General features: G+C 33.3%; 3 protein-coding genes across 3 annotated transcripts; all 3 read right to left on the bottom strand.

Moving 5' to 3' along the window:
- Positions 1-6080: 6080 nt before the first annotated feature.
- LOC111518039 (T-cell immunomodulatory protein) lies at positions 6081-10769 on the bottom strand. The gene is made up of 2 exons (XM_023174366.2): positions 10029-10769; positions 6081-7451 (listed from the first exon to the last, which is right to left on the bottom strand). The coding sequence occupies exons 1-2, from the start codon at positions 10663-10665 to the stop codon at positions 6250-6252; spliced, it is 1839 nt and encodes a 612-aa protein (XP_023030134.2). The 5' UTR covers positions 10666-10769; the 3' UTR covers positions 6081-6249.
- Positions 10770-16959: 6190 nt separating this feature from the next.
- On the bottom strand, positions 16960-18894 carry LOC141481590 (uncharacterized). The gene is made up of 2 exons (XM_074173341.1): positions 18735-18894; positions 16960-18560 (listed from the first exon to the last, which is right to left on the bottom strand). Exons 1-2 carry the CDS (start codon positions 18892-18894, stop codon positions 16960-16962), a joined length of 1761 nt encoding a protein of 586 aa, XP_074029442.1.
- Positions 18895-19068: 174 nt separating this feature from the next.
- On the bottom strand, positions 19069-20196 carry LOC141481589 (uncharacterized). The gene has a single exon (XM_074173340.1). It carries the CDS (start codon positions 20194-20196, stop codon positions 19069-19071), a length of 1128 nt encoding a protein of 375 aa, XP_074029441.1.
- Positions 20197-22537: the final 2341 nt, after the last annotated feature.

Here is a 22537-nt window from a genome sequence, read left to right as displayed (position 1 = left end):
TCCATATTATGTGCCAGTTGGAATCTGGAAAACCAGCTGAAAGAGAATTGCACTCACTGCATGTAGTATAATATAAATAAATATAAGAAACTTTATTTACAAAAATGAGAAGTTGAAAAAAAAATTACAAAATTGAAGAAACTAAAAGTTAAACTTTCTCTCGGTTATCTTAAAGGCGCGATTTTGTTCCATCCTTTACATAAAAGAGGACGTATGCTTCTCCACTCACAAGCGACTTTGGTGAAATTGGTGACACGTGTGAATCGTTGTATTTGTGCCACGCGCTAGTATACGGGTGTCTGCAGTATGCTGTATAATGTCCTCTGTTAGTAGTCCCACTGTGATTTAAAAGTGCATATAGATTATAACAAGTAGCCACATTTTCTCCTGCAAAATTGTCCATATCCAATCCTTCTAGAGGAAATTCGATGACATCATTCAATTTGCCTCTACTTTCCGTTGGAGAGAATCTTTTTAAATGTATTACTAAAATATACGGAAACTTGTGGATTGATAGGGACTTTATGCATTTTCTCCTTTCCTTGCATTTCGAACACGTCGGTTTTTCAATTCCATCCAAAGTTTCTTCTCTTGTAAAATAATCTAAGCATTGCCACAAACTCAATTGGTCGGTTCTTTGTGGTATGGAGAGAGACAAATCCCAGAAAGGATCAAATGTTACTGAAGAGTATCCACAGTGTGTGCATTTCATCGTGGATTTCAATTGGCCAACGAAATTATCTACAATCTTAGAGTTATGCATCCTCAAATATGTGAGCCATGACTCTTGTGCATTTCCGCTGTCGCTCAATTTTTCGTCAATCTCCGTTAAGATTGGTTTAGGTTTCTCATTAATTATATTAACCTCTTCATGTAATCCTTGTAAAAGATAACGGAGAAACTCCTGGGCGTCTTGATGGGAATTACCTATGAATCGAGGAGCAAAACTTTGAATCTGATTTTTTAAGAATAAATAAGAATATATATATATATATATATATATATATATATATATATATATATATATATCTATATATATTCCCATATATATATATATATATATATATATATATATATATATATACATATATATATATCTATATATCTATATATATATATATATCTATATATATATATATATATATATATATCTATATATATTCCCATATATATATATATATATATATATATATATATATATACATATATATATATCTATATATATATATATATATATATATATATATATATATATCTATATATATATATATATATATATATATATATATATATATATATATATATATATATATATATATATATATATATATATATATATATATATATATATATATATATATATATATATATATATATATATATATATATATATATATATATATATATATGTTATAATGGATTTTCATGAAGTATCGGATTTCTATCACATTTTCTTAGAATTATTTTTGTCAAACTCATTTTAAAATAAATAAAAAAGAATATTCGAGTTGCCACTATACATTAGATCTAGATCTTTTTTGTAATAATACTAGTGTTTTTGAGTGACATGTGTTGAAAATTTATGTTCAATTGGAACTGCATCAATATTGGAATTTGACAGAATTCGTAACAGTATCAATGCGATACGAGTTCACAATTAGTTTTACTAACGCAAAACGCTATAAATAAATAAACATATAGCCATGATGCTCCCTAGGTGGCTCGGGGAGTTATTAACATTGCCTACCCAGGACACGAGACTAATGACTAATGCAGTCGATGCTGATGACACCAAAAAAAAAACCTGCAGATGTACAAAAGCTTACTTTGTGAAGTGTAAAAGTATTTGGTGGTTATTCAACTATATTTATTAGATATCTTTATTTTTCACTGTACACTGAAATAATATATTCTAGTACAGTTCTGAAATCACATTCCATAAATCACTCCTAAGAGCGGGAAAATTGGAGGATTCTTCACGCGCCGATCAGGCTTCATGAAAAACTTTGTCAATATCGAAAGAAGTATCGAGCGTCATATCGAATATCTTACTGTTGCTATTCAAGTGATCATCACTAATTTCCAAGAAATTTGGGCGACATATAACCAAATTTGATACGGCAAGCGCCAAACGTGATGGTTCCGAGAGAGAGAGAGAGAGAGACAAGCAGAAGGCCAATCAAACATTACCAACGACCACATCCAAGAGTCGCTGTCAGGCGGCTCCGGTAAGTATAAAAATTTTCTAAAAGATAACAACCACTTCCTTTTGAGGTTCAACGAGAAACACTCGAACGCGATCTCTTTTATTAAAAACAATGTCGTACCTATAATTAGTTGTAATGAGGGTAACAAATGGAACAAGACTTCTTTGTAATTCATTTTCATATTTTTTAGTAGGTATTATAGGTAGTAGTACAGTTCATTAAATTGTTATAATAATGATACATTTATCCAAAAATAAACTTTTGTTAGTCGATGACATTTTTTCAGAAACAACATAAATTTTTCAGACAATGCCAAACGCATTTGAGGACAAGTAATGATACGCCTCTGTACAGAGCATTTGTATGTCTTGCAAGAGCAAACACTTATCAAAAGAAAGTTGACAACCAAAATATTTATAATAATTCCTCTTCATATTATTACTAATATTGAATAAAAACTTATCTGCTTTCAAGATCTCAGTAATTTTTTCATCACATTACAGTATGACCTGATAATATGTTTTTATCATATTATGGCGTTCTACTTTTCTATTACTAAAAAATGTGGGAAACTTCTAAAGAAATCAACTACAATGAAAACTTTTATAAAGATATGTAATACATAGAAACTGGCAAAAAGCCTTTCGAAACTATTTTTACATGAACATTGAATTAAAATAAAATTACTTCGCTCCATTCAGTTGGTACCCCAAACATACATTATGGAATTTAAACATATATCATTCGCCAGAACGCTATTCAACTTAATATATCAAATGGTTTTGATATAAAATGTCACTTACATCCTCAATGGTGTATTTTGAAGTTTCACAAGACACTTCATTCTTGCAGTTCGTATCTTCGATGAAATCAACCCATTCAGTGTGCATGCCACACTGAGATGTTAGTACTAATTTATATCTTGGTGTGATCATTGATAGTATGTATATGAAAATTGGTGAGCAGTCAAGGGTTAACTGGTAATCAGAATCTTACCTCTTGATGATTTATATCTATAAAATTTTATCCTTTTTACTACTATCTTACACCTAAAAGTTCCAGAATTTTTTTTTGAATTTATAGATTTCTATTTCTTTCAAAGTTTTCATATCACTTTCTTCAGATTAATTTTCTCATTTTGCTCCTCTATTTTTTCATTGTTATATAGTTAGATTTTTTTTGACTTAGCGTTGTAATTAGCAACTTTTTGTTTGAAGGTGGTTGACAATGTTTCATGGTGTATTTCATCAGTTCGGACTTCCATTGTCTAATATAATTTAAATTGATTTGAAATCCCTGAAATATTTATAATAATATATTATATTTTCAAAATTTCAAAGAAGCCGCGTACATGTTGTCCAACAACGCATTTAGCCAAGCTAGCATAGAGATACGTAACATATGGAAACCTCTGATCAAGCGGAAAACGACCAACTCCCGCCAAACGGTCATCTCCCGTTAAAACCAATGAAGTGGATAGAGGGAAGAGGGGATAGGTGAAAGCACTCGAATCACCTATAAATAGTTAGATCTCGGAGGAATAAGTCCAGCAGAGACCGCCCCCACGAGTCGCCGTCAGGCGGCTCAGGCAAGTATAAAAATCTCAAGTGTATTAACCATATATTCTCTTACAGGAAAACCGCGATTCAATTTCAAAATCACATTTCTCAGCTTCACTGGGAAAAGCCCGACTATCACAACTCTGGCCGCCGTTAGCTTTGGGGGCCCCCATGCAAAAATTCAATTAGGAATACCGCGACAAATAAGAGCCAAATAAAATTTAAACCGAGAAGTTAGATAGGGAAATAAAAGCACCTAAAGGCTGGTTTCCAACCAAAAGAGGTTAGATATCAATCTTGCTGAAGTGCCAGCAGCTGGATTGAGGACCGTTTCCTTAAGAAACGGGGGTGGAAGGAAAGGGTCGCCAGGTCCAAACCTGCGGAAGCATTTCCGTAAGGAGGGAGCTTGCGACCTGGGCACACAACCCGGGAGGGGCATGGGAGGGAATAAGTCCAGTTATCACCCGAAGAAAATTGTGGATACTAACAATCGAAACGTGGTGACGTAACTTGGTTTGGAATTTTCTAATTTTCATTTCTTGTTAATAATATTTTTTAATTTTCAGCTTGTATTAATATTTCCAATTTTTTATTTTGGTTGTTGCTTGTATGTTATTCCTTTGTAATTTCAGTTTTTTGTTCAATAAAATTTTTATTTTTTCAGTTAATCTTTTTTAATTTTTTCAGATTCTTTAAGGGATTTCAAATCAATTTATATTATATTAGACAATAGAAGTCCGAACTGATGAAATAGCAACTTTAGATTTGAAGGTGGTTGACAATGTTTCGTGGAGTATTTCGAACTTCCATTGTCTAACATAATATAAATTGATTTGAAATCCCTTAAAAAAATTATCTATTTAATTTCAAATCAATTTATATTATATTAGACAATGGAAGTCCGAACTGATGAGCAACTTTTTTTTAGATTCATGAATGAATGGTATTGTGTCTTTCTATAGCTTTTCAATGTTGTATATTTCCTCTCTGTGCAAATTTGTTATCTGAAATTTACAAATATTCTCTCCTTATGGATAAATTGTGACTTATTTTTGCTATTTCTTTTTCCTTTAGGTTTTATTTCCTCAATTGAAATTAGTGTCAAGATTCCCCAAAATTCCCCGAGACACAAATGATTTCAGGTAGAAATTCCCAGGAAGTTTCCTTGTGAATGTTCCGGCAAATATCAACAAAGTGATTATAAAGGTAAAAAATGGATTGTTTGAAGTATCACGTTTGTCACTGTTCATAGTTCTCATGCTACACTTTGCTATTTCCAGACTCTCTAGACAATAAAATAATCTAGTGCCAGTTTTCATTACTTTTTAGATTAATTCCACGTTTTGGATCTGATATGAAGACAAGTACTTGCGATTTTTCAACAGGAAGAAATCCAAGGTTCAATATTAAGTTTACCTATATATGAAATTGAAAACGACGAGGTGTTACTTTTCTTGGATGTCTCAGAACTAACCAGGGTCTAGAATTTTACGTCTATAGGAATAATACCAGTAGTTTTAGATATATTTCTGATAGCTTGTACCATTGTTCATAACACAAAATTGCAGGACTAAACTTGTTACATTCTCCATGAGTAAAGAAGATACTCTATCGAGAAAATGAAAGCAACGAGTATCCTTCAAATATGAGGTAATTTGACTTTTTAAAAAGGCATTGATTCAAAGTACATTGTCCTTCTGTATAAATCAAGATACATTAACAGATTAGATTGCATTTTTTTAAAGTTGAAAGTTAAAGTAGCCTTCAAAACTTTTTGTTCACTTCAACCCCAAAGAAATGTTATTAGTCCACTTCATCTCCTGAGGACACTAACTTGGTTGGTGAAACACGTGTCGAAAAAATTATTGCAATTCTAGTGTTTAGGAACATATTTATAAGTTGTGTCACAATCTGCATTAAATCTAAGTGTAAAGAATTCGACTGATTTGATATAAACAATACATCATACTCTATAGGCAAATAAAGTATATATCTATCTATATTATTAGTAATTAGTACAAACATATCAAGTACTGAAACTACATTCAGCATTATTAGTAATTAGTAGAAACATATCAAGTATTGAAACTACATTCAGCATTATTAGTAATGTGAACAATAATCTATAACCTTTCAAAGTACTGAATCTTTCCACCCTTTTATTGAACTTATTTGAGTTATTAATATTTCAGAGCAATTCTAATTTTCAAATGTTTTGTTTATAAGCTGGAGGTTATTATAAAATGTAAAGAAGGAAATAATATGAAAGAAAAACAAAATTCAGTTATGTGGGGTCAAGTTGAATACAATTAAATTCTTATATTAATTTATTTATTACCACTGTTAATAGGTACCACTGCATAGGCTAATTGAATTTCAAAACGAGCTCCTACAAAACAATATATAAAATATCAACATATAAATAAATATTTTTACGGTACAACCTAATGAAGTCACTAATAAATAATTTTTTCCTATCTAGATCACATTGCATCAAAATGGAATCTGTGCGATTCAGACATTCGTTCCTTTTTATCTTCCTGCCTCTCTTTCCAATGCAAGACTCCAATAATTACAGTGATTAGACCGCAGAGTGTGGTAAGCGCAGCTACAGACATCAAAATGAGTTTACTTGGAGTCACAAATAGTTGAGCCTTCCACCTTGAGGGATCATTTGTTGGCCAAGGAATGACAACCATTTGAGAATTGGGTATGATCTGAGTCCAATATCTTGAATGTTTGGAAAGTCCAACTGTCAATTTATCCACGAAATTAGGTGTGCGCCCTAAACCAAAAATAGAATAAGGTAAGTTGAGGCTGAAATGTGCAGACTGTGGTAGTTGAGCAGCAAGACCATGTCGAACTATACTCTCCTGAGTGGTAGTCTTGTAACTTATAGACGGTCCTGGCAGATTGGTTCCGTATGTTCTTCGCTTTTTACCAACCCTTCCCATAATCATTGCATTATTTTTATTAGTTAGACCAGTCAAAACCATGACCTTAACGAAATTGGCATCATAATCCAAGCTGTTTTTGAATGCAGCAGTTTTATAATTCCTTCCATCATATGACACTATGATGCAATCCAATATTCCATCTTGATAGAAATCAAAGAAAGCTGCCATTACAGTTCCATTTTTGAAAGGATTGAGAGAACTCCATTTAATAGCATAAGTTCGTTTCAATTTACCACAAGCATTCTGACATGGCACATTTTCTAAAAGAAATGATTGAGGAAGACTATTATCAGTTTGTGCAGGAGAAAGAGTTGCTAAGATATCTGGGAAACCATCCATGTTGAAATCTCCACTTCTTAATGTTATTACATCTGTATACCTGCTCCCTGGCCTAAGATGAAAACCCCATAGATTTGAGTTATCATCTTTGAAATTAACTTGCAAATTTATCCACCTCTGCTCCAACTTGGAATAGAGCATTAAGGCACTATTTTTACATTTTTCGTCAAAACAAACTGGTGTTATCAAGTCCATCCTTCCCAAGAGTTCTATGTCAATGAACAAAGATTGCCCAATAATAACAGCTTCTTCAGATTTGATAGGATTCACAGGATGAGGGATAGTTCTGTTGTAAACAAATTTTTCTTCTCCGTCTTCCTTTCCCAGCCAAATTTCAAAATTATACTTTGTTGTTATGAACAAATCTGCCATGTAGTCATCATTTAGATCTGAAATAAAATGTGATGCAAAATTGAAATTTCAGCTTTCTCATATGAAAATAGTTAAGCTTTCATACTTTATTAGTAATATAAGTCACTGAATGTACCTTTGGATGATAACAATTGCATAAGAATATAGGGAATACACTGTGGCAATTTGAAAATGTACCACCCTCTATATTTCGGCCCCTATAGAAAATCTAAAAATATTCAAAAACATCAAACTGCCCATTCTGAACCGATGAAAATCATACACAGTATCCAGAAAAAATGAAGAATTGGGCTAGCATTTTTGGATCTTTATTCAGTGAGGAAAATTTAACTTGTGAGCTCAACTGAAACCTTTGAAGAAATAAACTCCTTAATAGCAACTAGTTTGAAAATTCAAATTGATGCAGCTGGTACAATAATTTTGCAAAACGATTGATCTTGTTCACTTTCAACAAGAGCTTCAACACACTATTTTCTTTCAGTTAGATACTGGCAGATGGATTGTTTGGAAAGGAGCAATACAATAGCCACTACAAGCACCTGACACATCTCCTCCAGATGTCTTCTTATAGGATTAACTGATTAACGGAAAAACAGATTTTAAACAGGAGAATTAAAAGAATCGATTGCTTATAAGACACAGCCTCGATATTTGGACGATTTGAAGATACGAATAAGAGAATAATAAACTTTATCATTGTTTAGAAAATTTTAGGCTCCTTTAATCCCGCATCGCCCACTTTCCATGTGTTTTTTCAAATCAGTGAGTTCTGCGAGCTCTACCATTGAGCTGGTAGAAGCAAATGGAAATCCTCCACTTTTTGTAAATTTTGATATTTCAATAATTTCAAGTTCCTCCATTATGCTATTGAACAACTTTTTGATTCTCTTTTAGATTCAATTTTTGGTCGCATAACTCAAGCAAAGGTGGTAGAACCTGAAATAATTTTTCAAAAATATTCTTTCAACTATAGGTGCAATAGAAATATACTTAGAATTTTAGACTTCTTTTAGCCTCCTTCATTACACTATTGAATAATTTTTTGTTGCGGGTGTTGTGAATTGTCTTAATATTGGACCATTTGATATAATTGATAATGTTGATATGTAAAATGGAGTTCTTTGTAACGTCAAAGTCTGATAATGAACCAAAACGTTTTTGTTGATCATATATTGCTTTGAAACTATTCGAAGGCGAACATAAGATATTGATATAGACAATAAAATCTGAAATAATTTCTCTCAGATATTCTTGTGCATGTGACACATCAAGAAATATGTACTCTTCTTTTAATGTAACACTTCCGAAACACTATTTCCGTTTCTATTGTGTGTATCCATGGTAGTCACCCACAAATTCAATTCAAATATGTAGCAAAAAATTGTTCGATGGTGCAATGAAGGAGCCTAAAATTGCACATGGAAAGTCGACGATGGATTTGAATAGGAGCCTATAATTCTCAATATATTTCTCTCCCATATTCAATGAACATTTTCAAAAAAAAAATCTGCTTTTATCACAAGTGTCTGAGCTAATTACCAAATATTAATTCAAAAAATGTTCCATATAGAAATGAACGAGCCTAAAATTAATTCGAGTTCAAATTTTCCAAAAAGTGAAGGATTTTGATTTGATTATGCCAGCTTGAAGGTAAGAATAGAATGAAAATGTGTTCATCTTTGAAAATTCTGCAAATATCATACAATAACATAATTTTATCAGACTAGTCAAACAGATATAAAAATGTATAGATAAAACACAAAGTATATATATATATATATATGTAAAGATTAAATATAAGTAAAATAATTTTCTAAAAAAAATTCAATAAAACTTTCTTCCACTCACTATATGTTAATAGATTTCCAAATAGCAAAACCCAATCATTTAAAAAAAAACAACACAGAAAATCGGCGACAGGGGGCAAAAGATGCCTGAAATTACAACTCAACCTGATTGAACAAAATGCTTTTTCTGCCAGCTTAACGTTAAGCAGAACCCGATGAAGATCGAAAAATTCTGAAATAGGAGAGTACAAAACTGACCTAAAAATATGGCCTGAAATAAATATAAAAATTCAAATTGGTTCTGCTAACTTAACGATCACATAGGACCAATAAAACTGAATTTTGAGACCCAAACCAATTGTATAGCATCTACTTTGAGAATAACCAAAACACTTCGTTTATAGATGAAACATCAGGCATAAAAACCTGCATACCACTGCCAACAAACCCAGAAAATAACTTTGATAGTTTCTCAGATAGTGAGAGTTTACTCTCTTCGCATCACTTATAAACACTTATGATGTAGTTTCCTGACACAGGTCTGCAGGTATGCAATTGTGAAAAAACAGTGTCATTTTACAAGTTTCCACTACTGGAAGTGACTTCTTGAAATAGTTGGCCTTATTTTCAACAATCGACCGGAGCATTAAGTTCTGATTTTAGATTTGTGATCAGCTGAAGAAAATATCTGATGAAAATTTTTCCAAAAAAAGGTGTGACCTATTGAAATTATTATTTACTACTACAAATTTGACCTGAGAATGGATAAAAAATACTGTAAATATATTTCACAATTTGAAAAATTACCTAAAAATGCATGAGCATGGGGCCTACTCAATTCATATGTTGGATGCCTGTTATCCTTCATTCGTATTTCAGTTGGATAAGCTCGGTTTTTATTAAAAACCCAAAACATCCGATCTTTCTTTTCATTTTGACCAAACAAGTCAATCACCATATCACCATTATAATCTATTGCTAAGGGCTGTCCTATCATTTTAATCAAGGGGCTGTCTTCATTACTGCAGTTCAAGTAAGTTGCTCCACCCCAAATGATATAAACATATGTATAGGATACCTCAGAATCACCATCTTTATCAGGCGTTGTACGAATAGTTGTTACCAGAACATCCATCAAAGCATCGCCATCAAAGTCACCAGGAACAACACTAGTTATCAAGTGATCAGTAAAGTGACATGTTAAATCCTCCGTGTGTCGCCTGAGTAGTGGTTCTTCTTCATGAGCAAGTAATATTTCAACTGTTTTTCCCTTTCCTCTTAGAACAAAGACGTCTGTTAGTTCATCAGAATTGAAATCGCCAAAGGCAGCTGGCATTCCTTCCGTTTCATCTCCGAAAGCTAATTTTGTTATATTACTGCAGTAAGCATGAAAAATCACCACGTTAATGCAATATAATATTCCTAAAATTGTAAGGTGTCCCATATTCCAGATATCATATTCTATTCAAAAATCTTATTTGTTTTTCTTTCTACTTTACTTTACATATCGCAAATTCGCAAATTGTCAAAAGCGACAGGTGACAAATGTCAACTTGTCGTTCGGATACAATCAAGCTTTCGATCACAGCATAGGTAACAATCAGCAATGTCACTTCGCTTGGCGGGAGAAGTTCGCGCATATCCGTTGCGTTGATGAGTCCGCCATTTTGGGAAGTGACAGACTTTCTCATTCTGCTTTTGGCTTTACTCTTGTTAGGACTTATATGTTTCCTGTTTTCTGTGCGTATCGTGAATTTTAACTTTTAACATAATGGAAAAACTAATAGATGGTGGACACGTTTGTGCTGTAAATAGTTGTAAAAGTAACAGTTCAAAATCCAAAATAAGTTTTTTCGTGTTTCCGAAGGACCACTTGATAAATAAATTACTGAAAATTTATAGTTGTGGCATTTGTGTGAGCTATTCCAAAACAAATTGTGAATTAAATAATGAATCTCTACTGTTATTTCAGAGCATTTCAAAATGGAACTCTTGACACATTCGGTAACTTAAGGATGCCCAAAAATGAATTTGTTTATTTTATTTCCTCCTTAGAAGTAAACTTCCAAAGCAATTTTGAGAATCTTACTGTAGGAACAAATGTCATTGCAGGATTTTTATCGTTGTTTGAACAATTCAATTAAACCCATATGTGAAAATTTCCCAATATCTCACCTTTTGAAGTTATATAGCAGAGTGAAATTATTTTATACATTAAAATATATAAATGGGAATTTCAAATCTCAGAAAAATATTGCCAAAAAAGAAGGAAGAATAAAATAATAATTTGGAGACACGAATAAATGTTTAAAAGTGAACAATTTGTATTTCTAGTATTTTGCTTATATAATAATCACCAGCTACCCTGTGAACGTGTTACTAAAAAAGAATAAACTGGTTATCACAGTTATCACCCGAAGACGATTGTGGATACTAACAATCGAAACGTCGTGACGTTTTAATTTTTATTTTCATTTTTGTTAATAATATTTTTTAATTTTCAGCTTTCATTTCATATTTCAATTTTTTATTTTCTGTTATTCTTTTTATTTTTTTCAGGGATTTCAAATCAATTTATATTATATTAGACAGTGGAAGTCCGAACTGATGAAATACATGCTTTCTATTGTGGTAAATTCACATCATGTGTCAAAATCTTTAAAGACTAAATTATATGAGAAAAATGTCAGCTTCAAGATACAAGTTCCGATATTCTCTGGTACAAGCTACACAGCTTTCTGAAACTCCGATAAATCGCGATAGTGATTTTTTATTTTCGGAATGTGATCTCTAACTCAATGGACACTGAAGATTAATTCAATTATCTTCACATCATTACTGACTGCTGAAGGAGAAAATGAAAACAATTTGAAATTCAAAATAAGAAGCCAGTGTCATGAGCTTGATGCGCCTGAATGGAAGCAAAAGTCAAAAACATAAAGAAAGAGAGAGAGAGAGAGATGTCAGCGCCGTGATGGCGAAAGTGTAAAACACGTTTAACGTATTCAAAAAACACTTCATTGTGAGATTTTCACTAAACAATTTTACAAAAACGCAACACGTGTTTCGCCATACAATGGCTTCTTCGGGCGTGTTTTGAGTCAATGTTGAATTTTTTTTAATGAATATTTTATTACTTCAGAGAAGTGATTTGTGTTTATGTAGTTCGTGCAAATATTTCTTCTGTATGTTGTATTATGTGGATTTCCAAAGGTGCTTTTACTTTTTCGCCGGATTGATATAAGCTCTTCCGACTTTTTGAATACTACTCTGAATTTTCGATATTTCACATTGATTTCTATTATTTTTTTATACTTCTTTATAATTTCTGAACTTGGTTTTATTATACAAAAATTACTTGTTTCGTTGGCAAATAATTGATTAATACTAATATGATTTGCAATCATATGAAATGGCTGAAATAAAGAAAATTTCCCTAATTTTCACAATATTCATTCATGGCTTTCTTTCATCTAAATGTAGAGACTCTTTCAATGCTAAACTACAACTTAATTCTTAATTACTAATATTAAAATCAAGAAAAATTGATAATTGACAAAATCGTCACCAATTCACTTGAAGAATTTATATAACAGCGACAAAAATAAAAAGCCATCAACGACTACCAATGTATTTGTCCCTATAGTACGTGCATTTTTTAATTTTTCACTATGACATACTACACTGAAGGCGAAAAACCTCAAAAATATATACACTCAGTGGAATTGTCATTGCACTAGTTTTTCAAATGTACATGTTTTATTTCTACCAATAAAACATTGCTTTTACTTGGACTTGGTTTTACCAAAGGAAAATGCTGTAAAGAAGTTGTGGTTGAGTGGTTAGATGTGGAAAGAATTATTTATGTGTTGACAGTGTTGTTGACAATTTCTAAAAAACTACCTATTACTTAAAATATATGAGATGATGGTGTTGTACTACTTTCAATACAGTGAAGAATAAAATAAATAGCCTGAATTACCTTAGATATTATGATTGAGTAGTATATTGTAATATCTCTGAGTTCACTCGATATTCAATGGTACCGCAGTTGACACGTTTTTGTTGTACAAGTATATCTTTGTTCATACCTATACTATTCAAGTGCATTTAATTTAATTGTTAGAAAATGATGACTGAAGTTGGTGTAACAAACAACTAAATGTTTTAGGTAGGTAACTGCAGTGAAATGTTCTGATGTGAAGAGAATAGAGAGATTTGTATAGTATATAATATTCAACATTACAGAACCTACACCTGCTGCAGAAAGGATGTGGCTATAATTCTATATAAGGTAGACACTTAATTCCAACAATTTTCTTCCCTGTACTAGTTTGTACAGGTCCCTTGTTGAATTTTTCGAGACACAATTTGGGTTGTTCATAAAACATGACGTGCTGTCTATATCCTTCTGTTGTCTAATTCGCATCTAATTACTCTGCTATTCTGGCAACTGGTATGGACACGCCTGAGAAAGCTATTGTATAGTGAAATAGGTGTTTCGGTCTTGTAAACTTGTAACGAAAGCATTGTCCTTTCTTTGCACGATGTTCGTATTTTCATGAAATATTTGTTGTGGTGTAAAAGTCCTTCTCTTGTCGGTTGGAGCGCCATTGTTGTTTTTTGTTTTGCATTCAATATGTATTTTGTGCTAGTAATAAAAAGCTATAGGCTATAGGCAATTTGCATTTAGCTGCATACCCAAAAAGCCAGTATTGGTAAATAAACTACGTTTGACGTGGACACAGTATACATATATACAGTAGTCCCACTTAGCGTCGGTCCCTTTGATGTTGGTGTCCAGGTGTTTCAGTTTTTACAGTGCTGACGTATTTGCCACTAATGACATTTCTCCCTACTACAATCTCAACCAAAGCGCCTAAACACTGCTCAACATAAAAACTATTCATATAAACTGCTCAAAAAATACAGTCGATGAAAACAATGTTGGGCACCTGAGAAAATTATGCAAAAGATAATTTTGCATTTGTGTAATATTCAAGTAACCCAGATCATTTGGACAATGTTTGGACTATGTTTCAAGTAGATTTAAAAAGTTCATGGGATCGGCAGATGTTCATATTCGTATGTGACTAAATATATTTTTATTTCAACAAGAAAAAAAAAAAAGATGAAGAGTTTTGTTATTCATGAACCATGGTACCAATCCATGTGAAATTTCTTTGTAGTAATTTTTGGGGCCAAATATAGCATATTCATTTAATGATTTGAGAATTCAAGATGGCGGACGAGTTTGCCGATTCGATTATATTAAGGGCCAATTATTAAAAATATTCCTAATCGAATTCATCACTCAAGATTTAAGAATCTGTAGAGCCTATTCTTTTTGAATTATGTAGTAGAGGAAAGTCGCCTAATATGGGGGTAGTGCCTAATATGGGGTAGTTCAATTTTAAGCAAGTACTTGTTCCGACACCTATTGTGAACATTAAAAACTAACCACCGAGTTCCTAGAAAGCGCCCATTCACGTTTTGGAGCAAACTCGTGTTGCGTTTCGATGATTTAGATTATGGTAATTTTGTGAATGAATAAAAATTTCTGGTGACTGTTGCATTTTAGATATTTAAGAAAACTCAAAGGTAAGTTTTTAAAAACTTAATAATATCATTCAATACAGACATTGGCGTAGTTTATGGAAATGGTTTTGGTTTTTTAACAAAACGTCACAGTTTTTTCACAAACATTCCCCTTTCAAAAATCTACTTTGCTCATAATATGGGGTACCTATCAATTTATAATTTGGGGTACCCCATATTAGGGGACTGTGTAAAACTAAAGTATTTTCTTTCAGATGCCTAAAAAACGAAAAGTATGGAACAAGGAACAAATGATTTCAGCAATTTTAGCTGTTCGGCAAAGTGAAATGGGCTACAAGAAGAGTGCGCAGACCCACGGCATATTTCAAACGACCTTAGAAAGGTACGTAAAGATGAAGGGAGCGCCTGAAGACATTGTGAATTCTTCGTTAGGACAATAGAGATCACAAACTGGCTTAGGCTTAACCCAGGACGTGTTGTATCAGGCTATCAGGTGGGAGAACTTTTTGGGAAAGCCTATATAAGAGCGGCCACCATAGATACAGCTATAAACGGGTTTAGAAAAACTGGAATGTTTCCTCCTGATAGAATGTGGAAAAGCTGCCTTTGTAACTAGCACTCCATACACAGAGGAATTAGAGGCCTGCATAGAAAAAATATTTACCTTCAAATTCGGGCGTCAAAAGAAAGATTAAGGATTCAAAACCAAGTCATCAGAAAAAAATTAAACAGAAAAAAGCAAACAAACGCAAGTAGGTATCCTGGAGTTCTTCTTCAGATTCGGCCCCTGAACCCGAGTATCAAGATTCAAATGACCAACAGGTAGAAAACTTTGGAAGAAGATGCTATTTTTTTGCGAAAATCCGTACTCCGAAGATGTCAGAGGCGAAGAGTGGGTAATGTGTCAAAGCTGCTTCAAATGGACTCATGTTGAATGTGCTGATTGTGAAAGAAATCCGTATATATGTGACTTTGCATTTATAAATAATTTGTTGTATGTTCTTTCTAGATGAGAATTTTTTTTATGTTCATAAGGGACGAAACTTTTCATTAGATATATTTTTTGCATTTCCATAAATAAATATTTCTCAAAAAAAAAAAAATAATTTTACTTATTTTCAAATTTTACATATTAAATTAGGTACCCCATATTGCGAACATAGTGTACCCCACATTAGGATATCATATGCATCTAATATGAGGTAGTGCACTTTTTTTTAAATTTTGCATATTTTCATCTGCTTTTTTTAAAAACATGTTTCATTTTATTAAATGCTTGATTGTATATCCAGAGAAACATGAAATATGGAAATAATGTTTAAAACTACCTCCGTTTTTTTATTATGGTGTTTTGAAAAAAGTACCCCATATTAGGAGACTTTCCTCTACCTACTATTTAGGACTTGTAGAAGTAAAAAAGTAATTGTGTAGTAGGTTGGGTGAAACCCATGGAATTCGACAACTACGGAAGGGTTGCGTGCCTGTAATCCAGAAATATAAGTTAACTTATATTTTCTATGGTGTGCCTGCATTTGTGTAGGTAGGTTTGAATTGGTTGGTACAGGGGAATGTAACTTTATTTCTAGGATATTAACAATTTATATAGTTTTAGTTCTGTCAAACTCTCGTACTCTCTTTGGTATCATATCATCATATCTGATTAACACCTTGTACCTACCATTCATATAAATTGGCCAAGTTGACCGAATCCACATGTGTTTCATTTTCTCCTACAGCCCTGAAAAACCCTGAAATAACGAGATCCATAGCAAACTGTTCACTGAAAATCTCACAGTAAAGTATTACTGAAATTCAAATATTTGTAAAAATCATCAAAATCGAAGATGTTTCGGCGGGTTTTCCAAAAAAAAAACGTTGATTTCACCATCGCTCGGTGTACAATCATGAATTGTTATAAATGGTTTCCGTTGTAGCGCAAATATAGGTTCTAAGGACAAACCATATCTTAATGAAATGTTGAATTATGAGAAGAAAGCTGTAATAATGCATGTTTGGGCAAACTACTTATTTTCGGCAAAATAAGATTCTATTTGTCTTTTCTGCTTTTTAATCAAAAACAAAACTGACAACAATAATGGTAACTATATAAAACAATAAATAATCTCCACTTCAATACTAGATGTGAAATTAATCCACAACATCCTCCGGGACTCGCAAATTACTGCTTTGGCTTCAACAAAATGATTTTTGTGATAGGACGACGATAAACTCCTGTTGCTGTAGTCACTTCGACTACCCGTACTCTGCCATCGGGACCAGGAAAAATTCGCGTAACTTTTCCTCTTGGCCATGAGTTTCTGGGAAAACTATCATCCGCAATAATGACGATGTCTCCTTCTGCAACATCGCTACTATTGAACTGCCACTTGCTTCTCTTTATCAGCGAGGGTACATATTCTCGTATCCACCGTTTCCAGAAAAGGTCCGCATATCTTTGTGCCACTCGCCATTGTTTTCTAAGATGTGAATTTGTATCAGCAGAAATACCTAGTGGATTCACTTCATTGGACTTTCCAATAAGGAAGTGATTGGGTGTCAAAGCTTCCACATCTTGATGATCAGAAGACACATAAGTTAAGGGATGGCTGTTCACTGTATACTCAATTTCAACTATAAGAGTATGCAAAATCTCTTCTTTTGGGCTCTGTTGGGTAAGAATTACTTTTAGGGCACTTTTAACAGATTTAATCATTCTTTCCCACATTCCTCCCATATGACTTGCTGCCGGTGGATTCTTGAACCATTTTATATGACGAATGCAGCAAAACTGTTGAATTCGGTTTGAATCTAGTTCTTTGATGGCTTGTTTCATTTCTTTTTCAGCTCCGCAGAGGTTTGATCCATTATCAGAGTGTATTTCTGATGGATTACCTCTTCTACAAATGAATCTACGAATTGACATGATGGCAGAATCCGTAGTAAGGGAAGAAGCCAGTTCTAAATGAATTGCCCTCGTTGACATACCGGTGAAGATAACCCCGTACCTCTTTTCTTTCCTTCTACCAATTGTTACTGTCATTGGGCCAAAATAATCTATGCCTGTAATCATGAATGGCCTGCATTGTTGTACTGTCCTAAAGTCGGGAATTAGTCCCATCTGCTGAGTTTCAACCCTGGCGTTTTTCTTCTTACATATACTGCAGGATGATATACAAGCTTTAACTGCTGATCTAACGTTGATTATCCAAAATCTTTCCCTCAAATGGTTTATGATTTGTTCTCTTCCCTGATAATTCAGTTTATGATAATGTCTTATCAACAACTTGGTCATCCAGTTTCTTGAATTCAGAACAATTGGCTGTCTCATATTGATATCTAGGTGTTGTGCTTCATCCAATCGTCCGCTTAGTCTCAAAATATTGTCTTGGCCGATAAATAAATTCAAATTTCGAAGACGACTTTGTTTTCTAGGATTCTTCATACGATTGAGTCTCTCAATATCTTCGAAGAAACAACTCATTTGTGATTGCCTAATAATTTCAAGTTCAGCCTTTTCAAATTCTTCAACCGTTAGCTCTGTGAAAATCTGAGGAGTTGGTAGACCAATTTTCTTCTTCATGAGATGAATGAATCTTATCACCCAAGCGACTGATCTGACAAGTCGTAAATAATTCGAAAATCTTGAAAAATTGATAATTTCTTCACATCTCTTGTTGATTACAAAAACAAAATTCTCCTTTTTTTCTACTTCTGTACCATCTTCTATCTTTTCTTCAGCATGAGGCCATTTAATCTCTTCTGAAGTCAAGAACTGAGGACCTTCAAACCAATTCTGAAAGTTATCAATGTTCCAGACACCCCTGGTCGCTTCATCTGCTACATTGAACTTTGTCGGTAGCCAATGCCATTCATCAGGATTTGTATTATTAGAAATTTATCCAATTCTGTTGGCAACAAAAGTCTTATAACTCCTTGGGTGTGACTTTATCCAACTTAAAACTATTTTAGAATCAATCCAAAAGAATTTTATATCTATTTTTATGCTGTGGCCATTTTCGATAGTTTTAGCCAATCTTGATCCAAGAAGAGCTGCTTGAAGTTCAATTCTAGGTACTGTCATGGGTTTCAAGGAAGTGACTCTTGACCTAGCCATTACCAAAGACGTTTTAATCTGATCACTGGAGTCTTTCATTCGAAAATATGACACTGCAGCATATCCTTTTTCACTGCCATCCGTGAAAGTATGTAGTTGAATTTCAACAATTTGACTGCTGAATCCATACCATCGAGGAATTCTCAAATTTTTTATTTTATACACTGCAGATAGCTAAGATTTCCATTTTCTGAATAGATCAGGAGTGATTTTATCATCCCAAGCAATTTTATGTGACCATACTTCCTGCATCAAAATTCTGGCTTGTATAGTGAAAGCTGCTAACAGACCAAGTGGATCATAAACTGACATTACCACTTTCAATAGTTCTCTCTTCGTGGGAATATTGTCTGTTACAATTATTTTTTCATGTTTTTTCAAAAATGTATCAGGAAAACTGAGAAGATCATCTTTTGTACACAATATTAAACCTAAAATTCTTTCAGACATGGGTAACTTTTCAGTATCGGTACTATTTTTGGATAGTATTTCAGCAGGTATATTTGTCAGGACATGACTAGAATTGCTGACCCAGTTTATCATTCTGAATTTGCCTTGATTATGGATGTTTATGACTTCGTGAACAATTTCAATGGCTTCTGCTTCGTTTTCAAAACTGTCTAAGTAATCATCCATGTAATGATATTTTTCAATAGCTTTCACTGCTTCTGGATGTTTCTTTCCATGTTTTTTAGCATTTTCACGAAGGACGTAGATCGCAGAGCTTGGAGAACAGATTGCTCCGAAAATCATGGATTTCATTTGGTAAGTAAGGATAGGTCCGTCTTTATTTCTTCCCCTCCACAGAAAACGCTGCGAATCTTGATCTTCATTTCGTATGTATATCCTTAAAAACATTTCTTCGATGTCTCCCATTACAGCTATTCGATTTTGACGAAAATTGAATAAAATGTTTACTAAGGAATTCAAAAGATCAGGACCTTTTAATAAATTTTCGTTCAAATTGATTCCATCTATTTTGGCTCTGGCATCAAATACAAATCTGAATTTTTGTGGTTTACTAGGATGTTTTACTGCAAAGTGTGGCAAATACCAGGTTTTGTGAGACGTAACGGCGGCTTCTTCGCAAGTCAAAACTTTTGCGTATCCTTTTTCAACGAAATTTTCTATTTTTTTGGAATATTGCTCTCCAAAATGCTGATCTTTCTGCATTTTCTTCTCTACAGTGAATAATCTATTCAACGCGGTAGCTCTGCTGTCTGGCAAATCGATATTTTCTTTCTTCCAAAGCAAACCAATTTCCCAGTGGTTGTTCTCTACTTGGCGACATGTTTCTTCCATGCTTTTTTCCACGCTTTTTTGTCTTCTTCTGAAATATGATTGAATTTGTCATTTTCAACTCCCAAATTATCCATCAGAATAGTTCCAAGTTGTCGCTAAATTTTTGACATCTACAGATTGAACAGGAAGCTTCAAATTTGAAACTGTTCTTACATTTGACATGTCAAAAATTTCCTGATTGAGCGTTCCCTGAATTTTCAAATTGACACGTTTCGATTGGTCGTCTGTATAGGAAGTACAATTGGTCCAATACATTTTTAATGGATCATTGACACCATCCACTCCTATCTCCTCGGCAAGGTTAGAGTCCATCAATGTAACCGTGCTTCCTTCATCAAAGAGCGCATATGTTTTCATCGACTTTTTGGGGCCGATGACAGTGACAGGAACTATTCGAAGTAAAACGGTTTTATATTCGGTTAGAATCTGAAGAAAATGCTCATTATTAAAACAATCAGGATTCTGTGATTCCTCTTCTTTCTTCTCAGCTGTGATATTGGAAGCGGCTAACTGAGTTTGCAAGTTGTATCCCTGCAATTGGTTTGGATTTACAACACTATTCGGGTGGAGTAAGCGATTATGGTATTTTTCGCATTTCTGCAGACCACAACGTCTTCGATTTTTACATTTGAAAGTACGATGAGACGAATTGAGGCAAGAAAAGCAAACTTTTTGTTCTTTCACCCATTCCCATCTCTTATCAGTGTCGAGACGCAGGAAATGGTCGCATTTGTATATGGAATGAGTAGATTTAGAGCAAAATCGACAGTACTTTTCCATTGATGAGTTTTCTGTTCCAGTGAAAACGTTCTTTTTATTTTTCTTGTCCATATACGGGACTGTTGATGCAGAATGAGAAATAGAAGGTTTACATAACAAACAAGCTGCTGAAGATTCTTCTTGTAACCACTCTGAAAACTCTTTCAACGATGGTGTAGGTATGTCTTTGTATTTCTTGACAATAATTCTTGCCCACTGGAACTAAAGGTGTTCTGGCAATTTTTGAACGAGCTGACTAAGAAGTTGGCTATTGTTGATATATGTTTCCATTTTCAACGATTTTGCAGTGACAGTAAGATTAAGAACCGAATTGGCAAATTTTATAAAGGATATTGGAGAACGAGTATTCACGGGTGATAATAATTTCACTTTATTCATCATGGATTCCATTATAAATTCATGTCGTCCAAATCTAGCCTCTAACGTCTTAAGTATGTCATTGAGATTATCTGGAGATACAAATAGTGGCTTCACTGCATCTAAAGCTTCATTTTTCAGGGCTTTTTGAAAACGTAGCAAATTTTCTTCATCAGAGTAAGCACATGTTTCAGTGGATCGTTGATATAGAGAAATAAACATAGGCCAATCCTCAACATTTCCGTAGAAATAAGGAAGTTCTTTCCCCACAACATTCCTGCAGGATACCTTAGAAGATTTGTTGTGGATTTGATTTTGTTTGGTTACTGATTTGAAAGCATCTGTCATTGCTGAAGTGAATTCTTTCATAAACTGATGTGTTGTGATAGGTTCATTCATTAATTTTTCGGTTTCTGGGTTTGACTGCTTTGAATACGGAAAACTATTTTCCAATAACCAGTCAACAACTTTGACATGAGTATTTTCTATTGAAATATCTGATAACTTGGCGTATGGAAGAGAATTCATTTTACTACTTCTTTCAATGCTTTTTTTATGTATGCTACTTTCCATACTTTCACTTTGCTCACTACTACTTTCAATGCTTTTTGAAGATTTTTCTGCTTCTATAGACGTTTGAATCTCCAAAATAGCTAGCTCTCTTTCAGTTTCACGTTCTAAATGTTCTAATTTTTGTTGTTCGAATTTCAATTGCCTATCTTCTAATTCTTTCTGTAGTTGATTTTCAGCCTGCAACTTCTTCAACTTCAATATTTTCAATTTACTTGCAGTTGATCTACTTGACTTGATAGATTTTGATGACTCAACTGATTCATTTGGCGTATATTTCGACGGCGGGATTCCAGCAGTGGCTCTGCTAGTTCTTCGAACAGCACCTTCCTCTCGTGACATCATTCAATTGGGGTTTTACAAATTTGACAGCAATCAATAATTTCCTTTTCAGAATGCGTCTTCAACTCGAAAAGGTACTGAACAAAACTCGAAGGACCAAAATGTTTGGGCAAACTACTTATTTTCGGCAAAATAAGATTCTATTTGACTTTTCTGCTTTTTAATCAAAAACAAAACTGACAACAATAATGGTAACTATATAAAACAATAAATAATCTCCACTTCAATACTAGATGTGAAATTAATCCACAACAATGCAAAGGTTTCCCGGATAAAAGTTCCTACGAAGGCG

The sequence above is a fragment of the Leptinotarsa decemlineata genome, unplaced genomic scaffold, assembly GCF_025532065.1.
Source record: "Leptinotarsa decemlineata unplaced genomic scaffold, Ldec_3_MD MMD2_tig00000218_RagTag_RagTag, whole genome shotgun sequence".
Classification (NCBI taxonomy): domain Eukaryota; kingdom Metazoa; phylum Arthropoda; class Insecta; order Coleoptera; family Chrysomelidae; genus Leptinotarsa; species Leptinotarsa decemlineata.
The sequence above is the reverse complement of the archived record's forward strand: the minus strand, read 5'-3'. Positions and strand labels throughout refer to the sequence as shown.

Coding starts and splice junctions, on each gene's coding strand:
- LOC141481590 (XM_074173341.1), bottom strand. CDS start 18,894: ATGGCTAGGTCAAGAGTCACTTCCTTGAAACCCATGACAGTACCTAGA. Junction 18,561..18,734: donor TGATTCTAAAATAGTTTTAA/GTTGGATAAAGT, acceptor ATTGGTTTGAAG/GTCCTCAGTTCTTGACTTCA.
- LOC141481589 (XM_074173340.1), bottom strand. CDS start 20,196: ATGGAAGAAACATGTCGCCAAGTAGAGAACAACCACTGGGAAATTGGT.
- LOC111518039 (XM_023174366.2), bottom strand. CDS start 10,665: ATGGGACACCTTACAATTTTAGGAATATTATATTGCATTAACGTGGTG. Junction 7,452..10,028: donor CCATGCTCATGCATTTTTAG/GTAATTTTTCAA, acceptor ATTTTATTTCAG/ATCTAAATGATGACTACATG.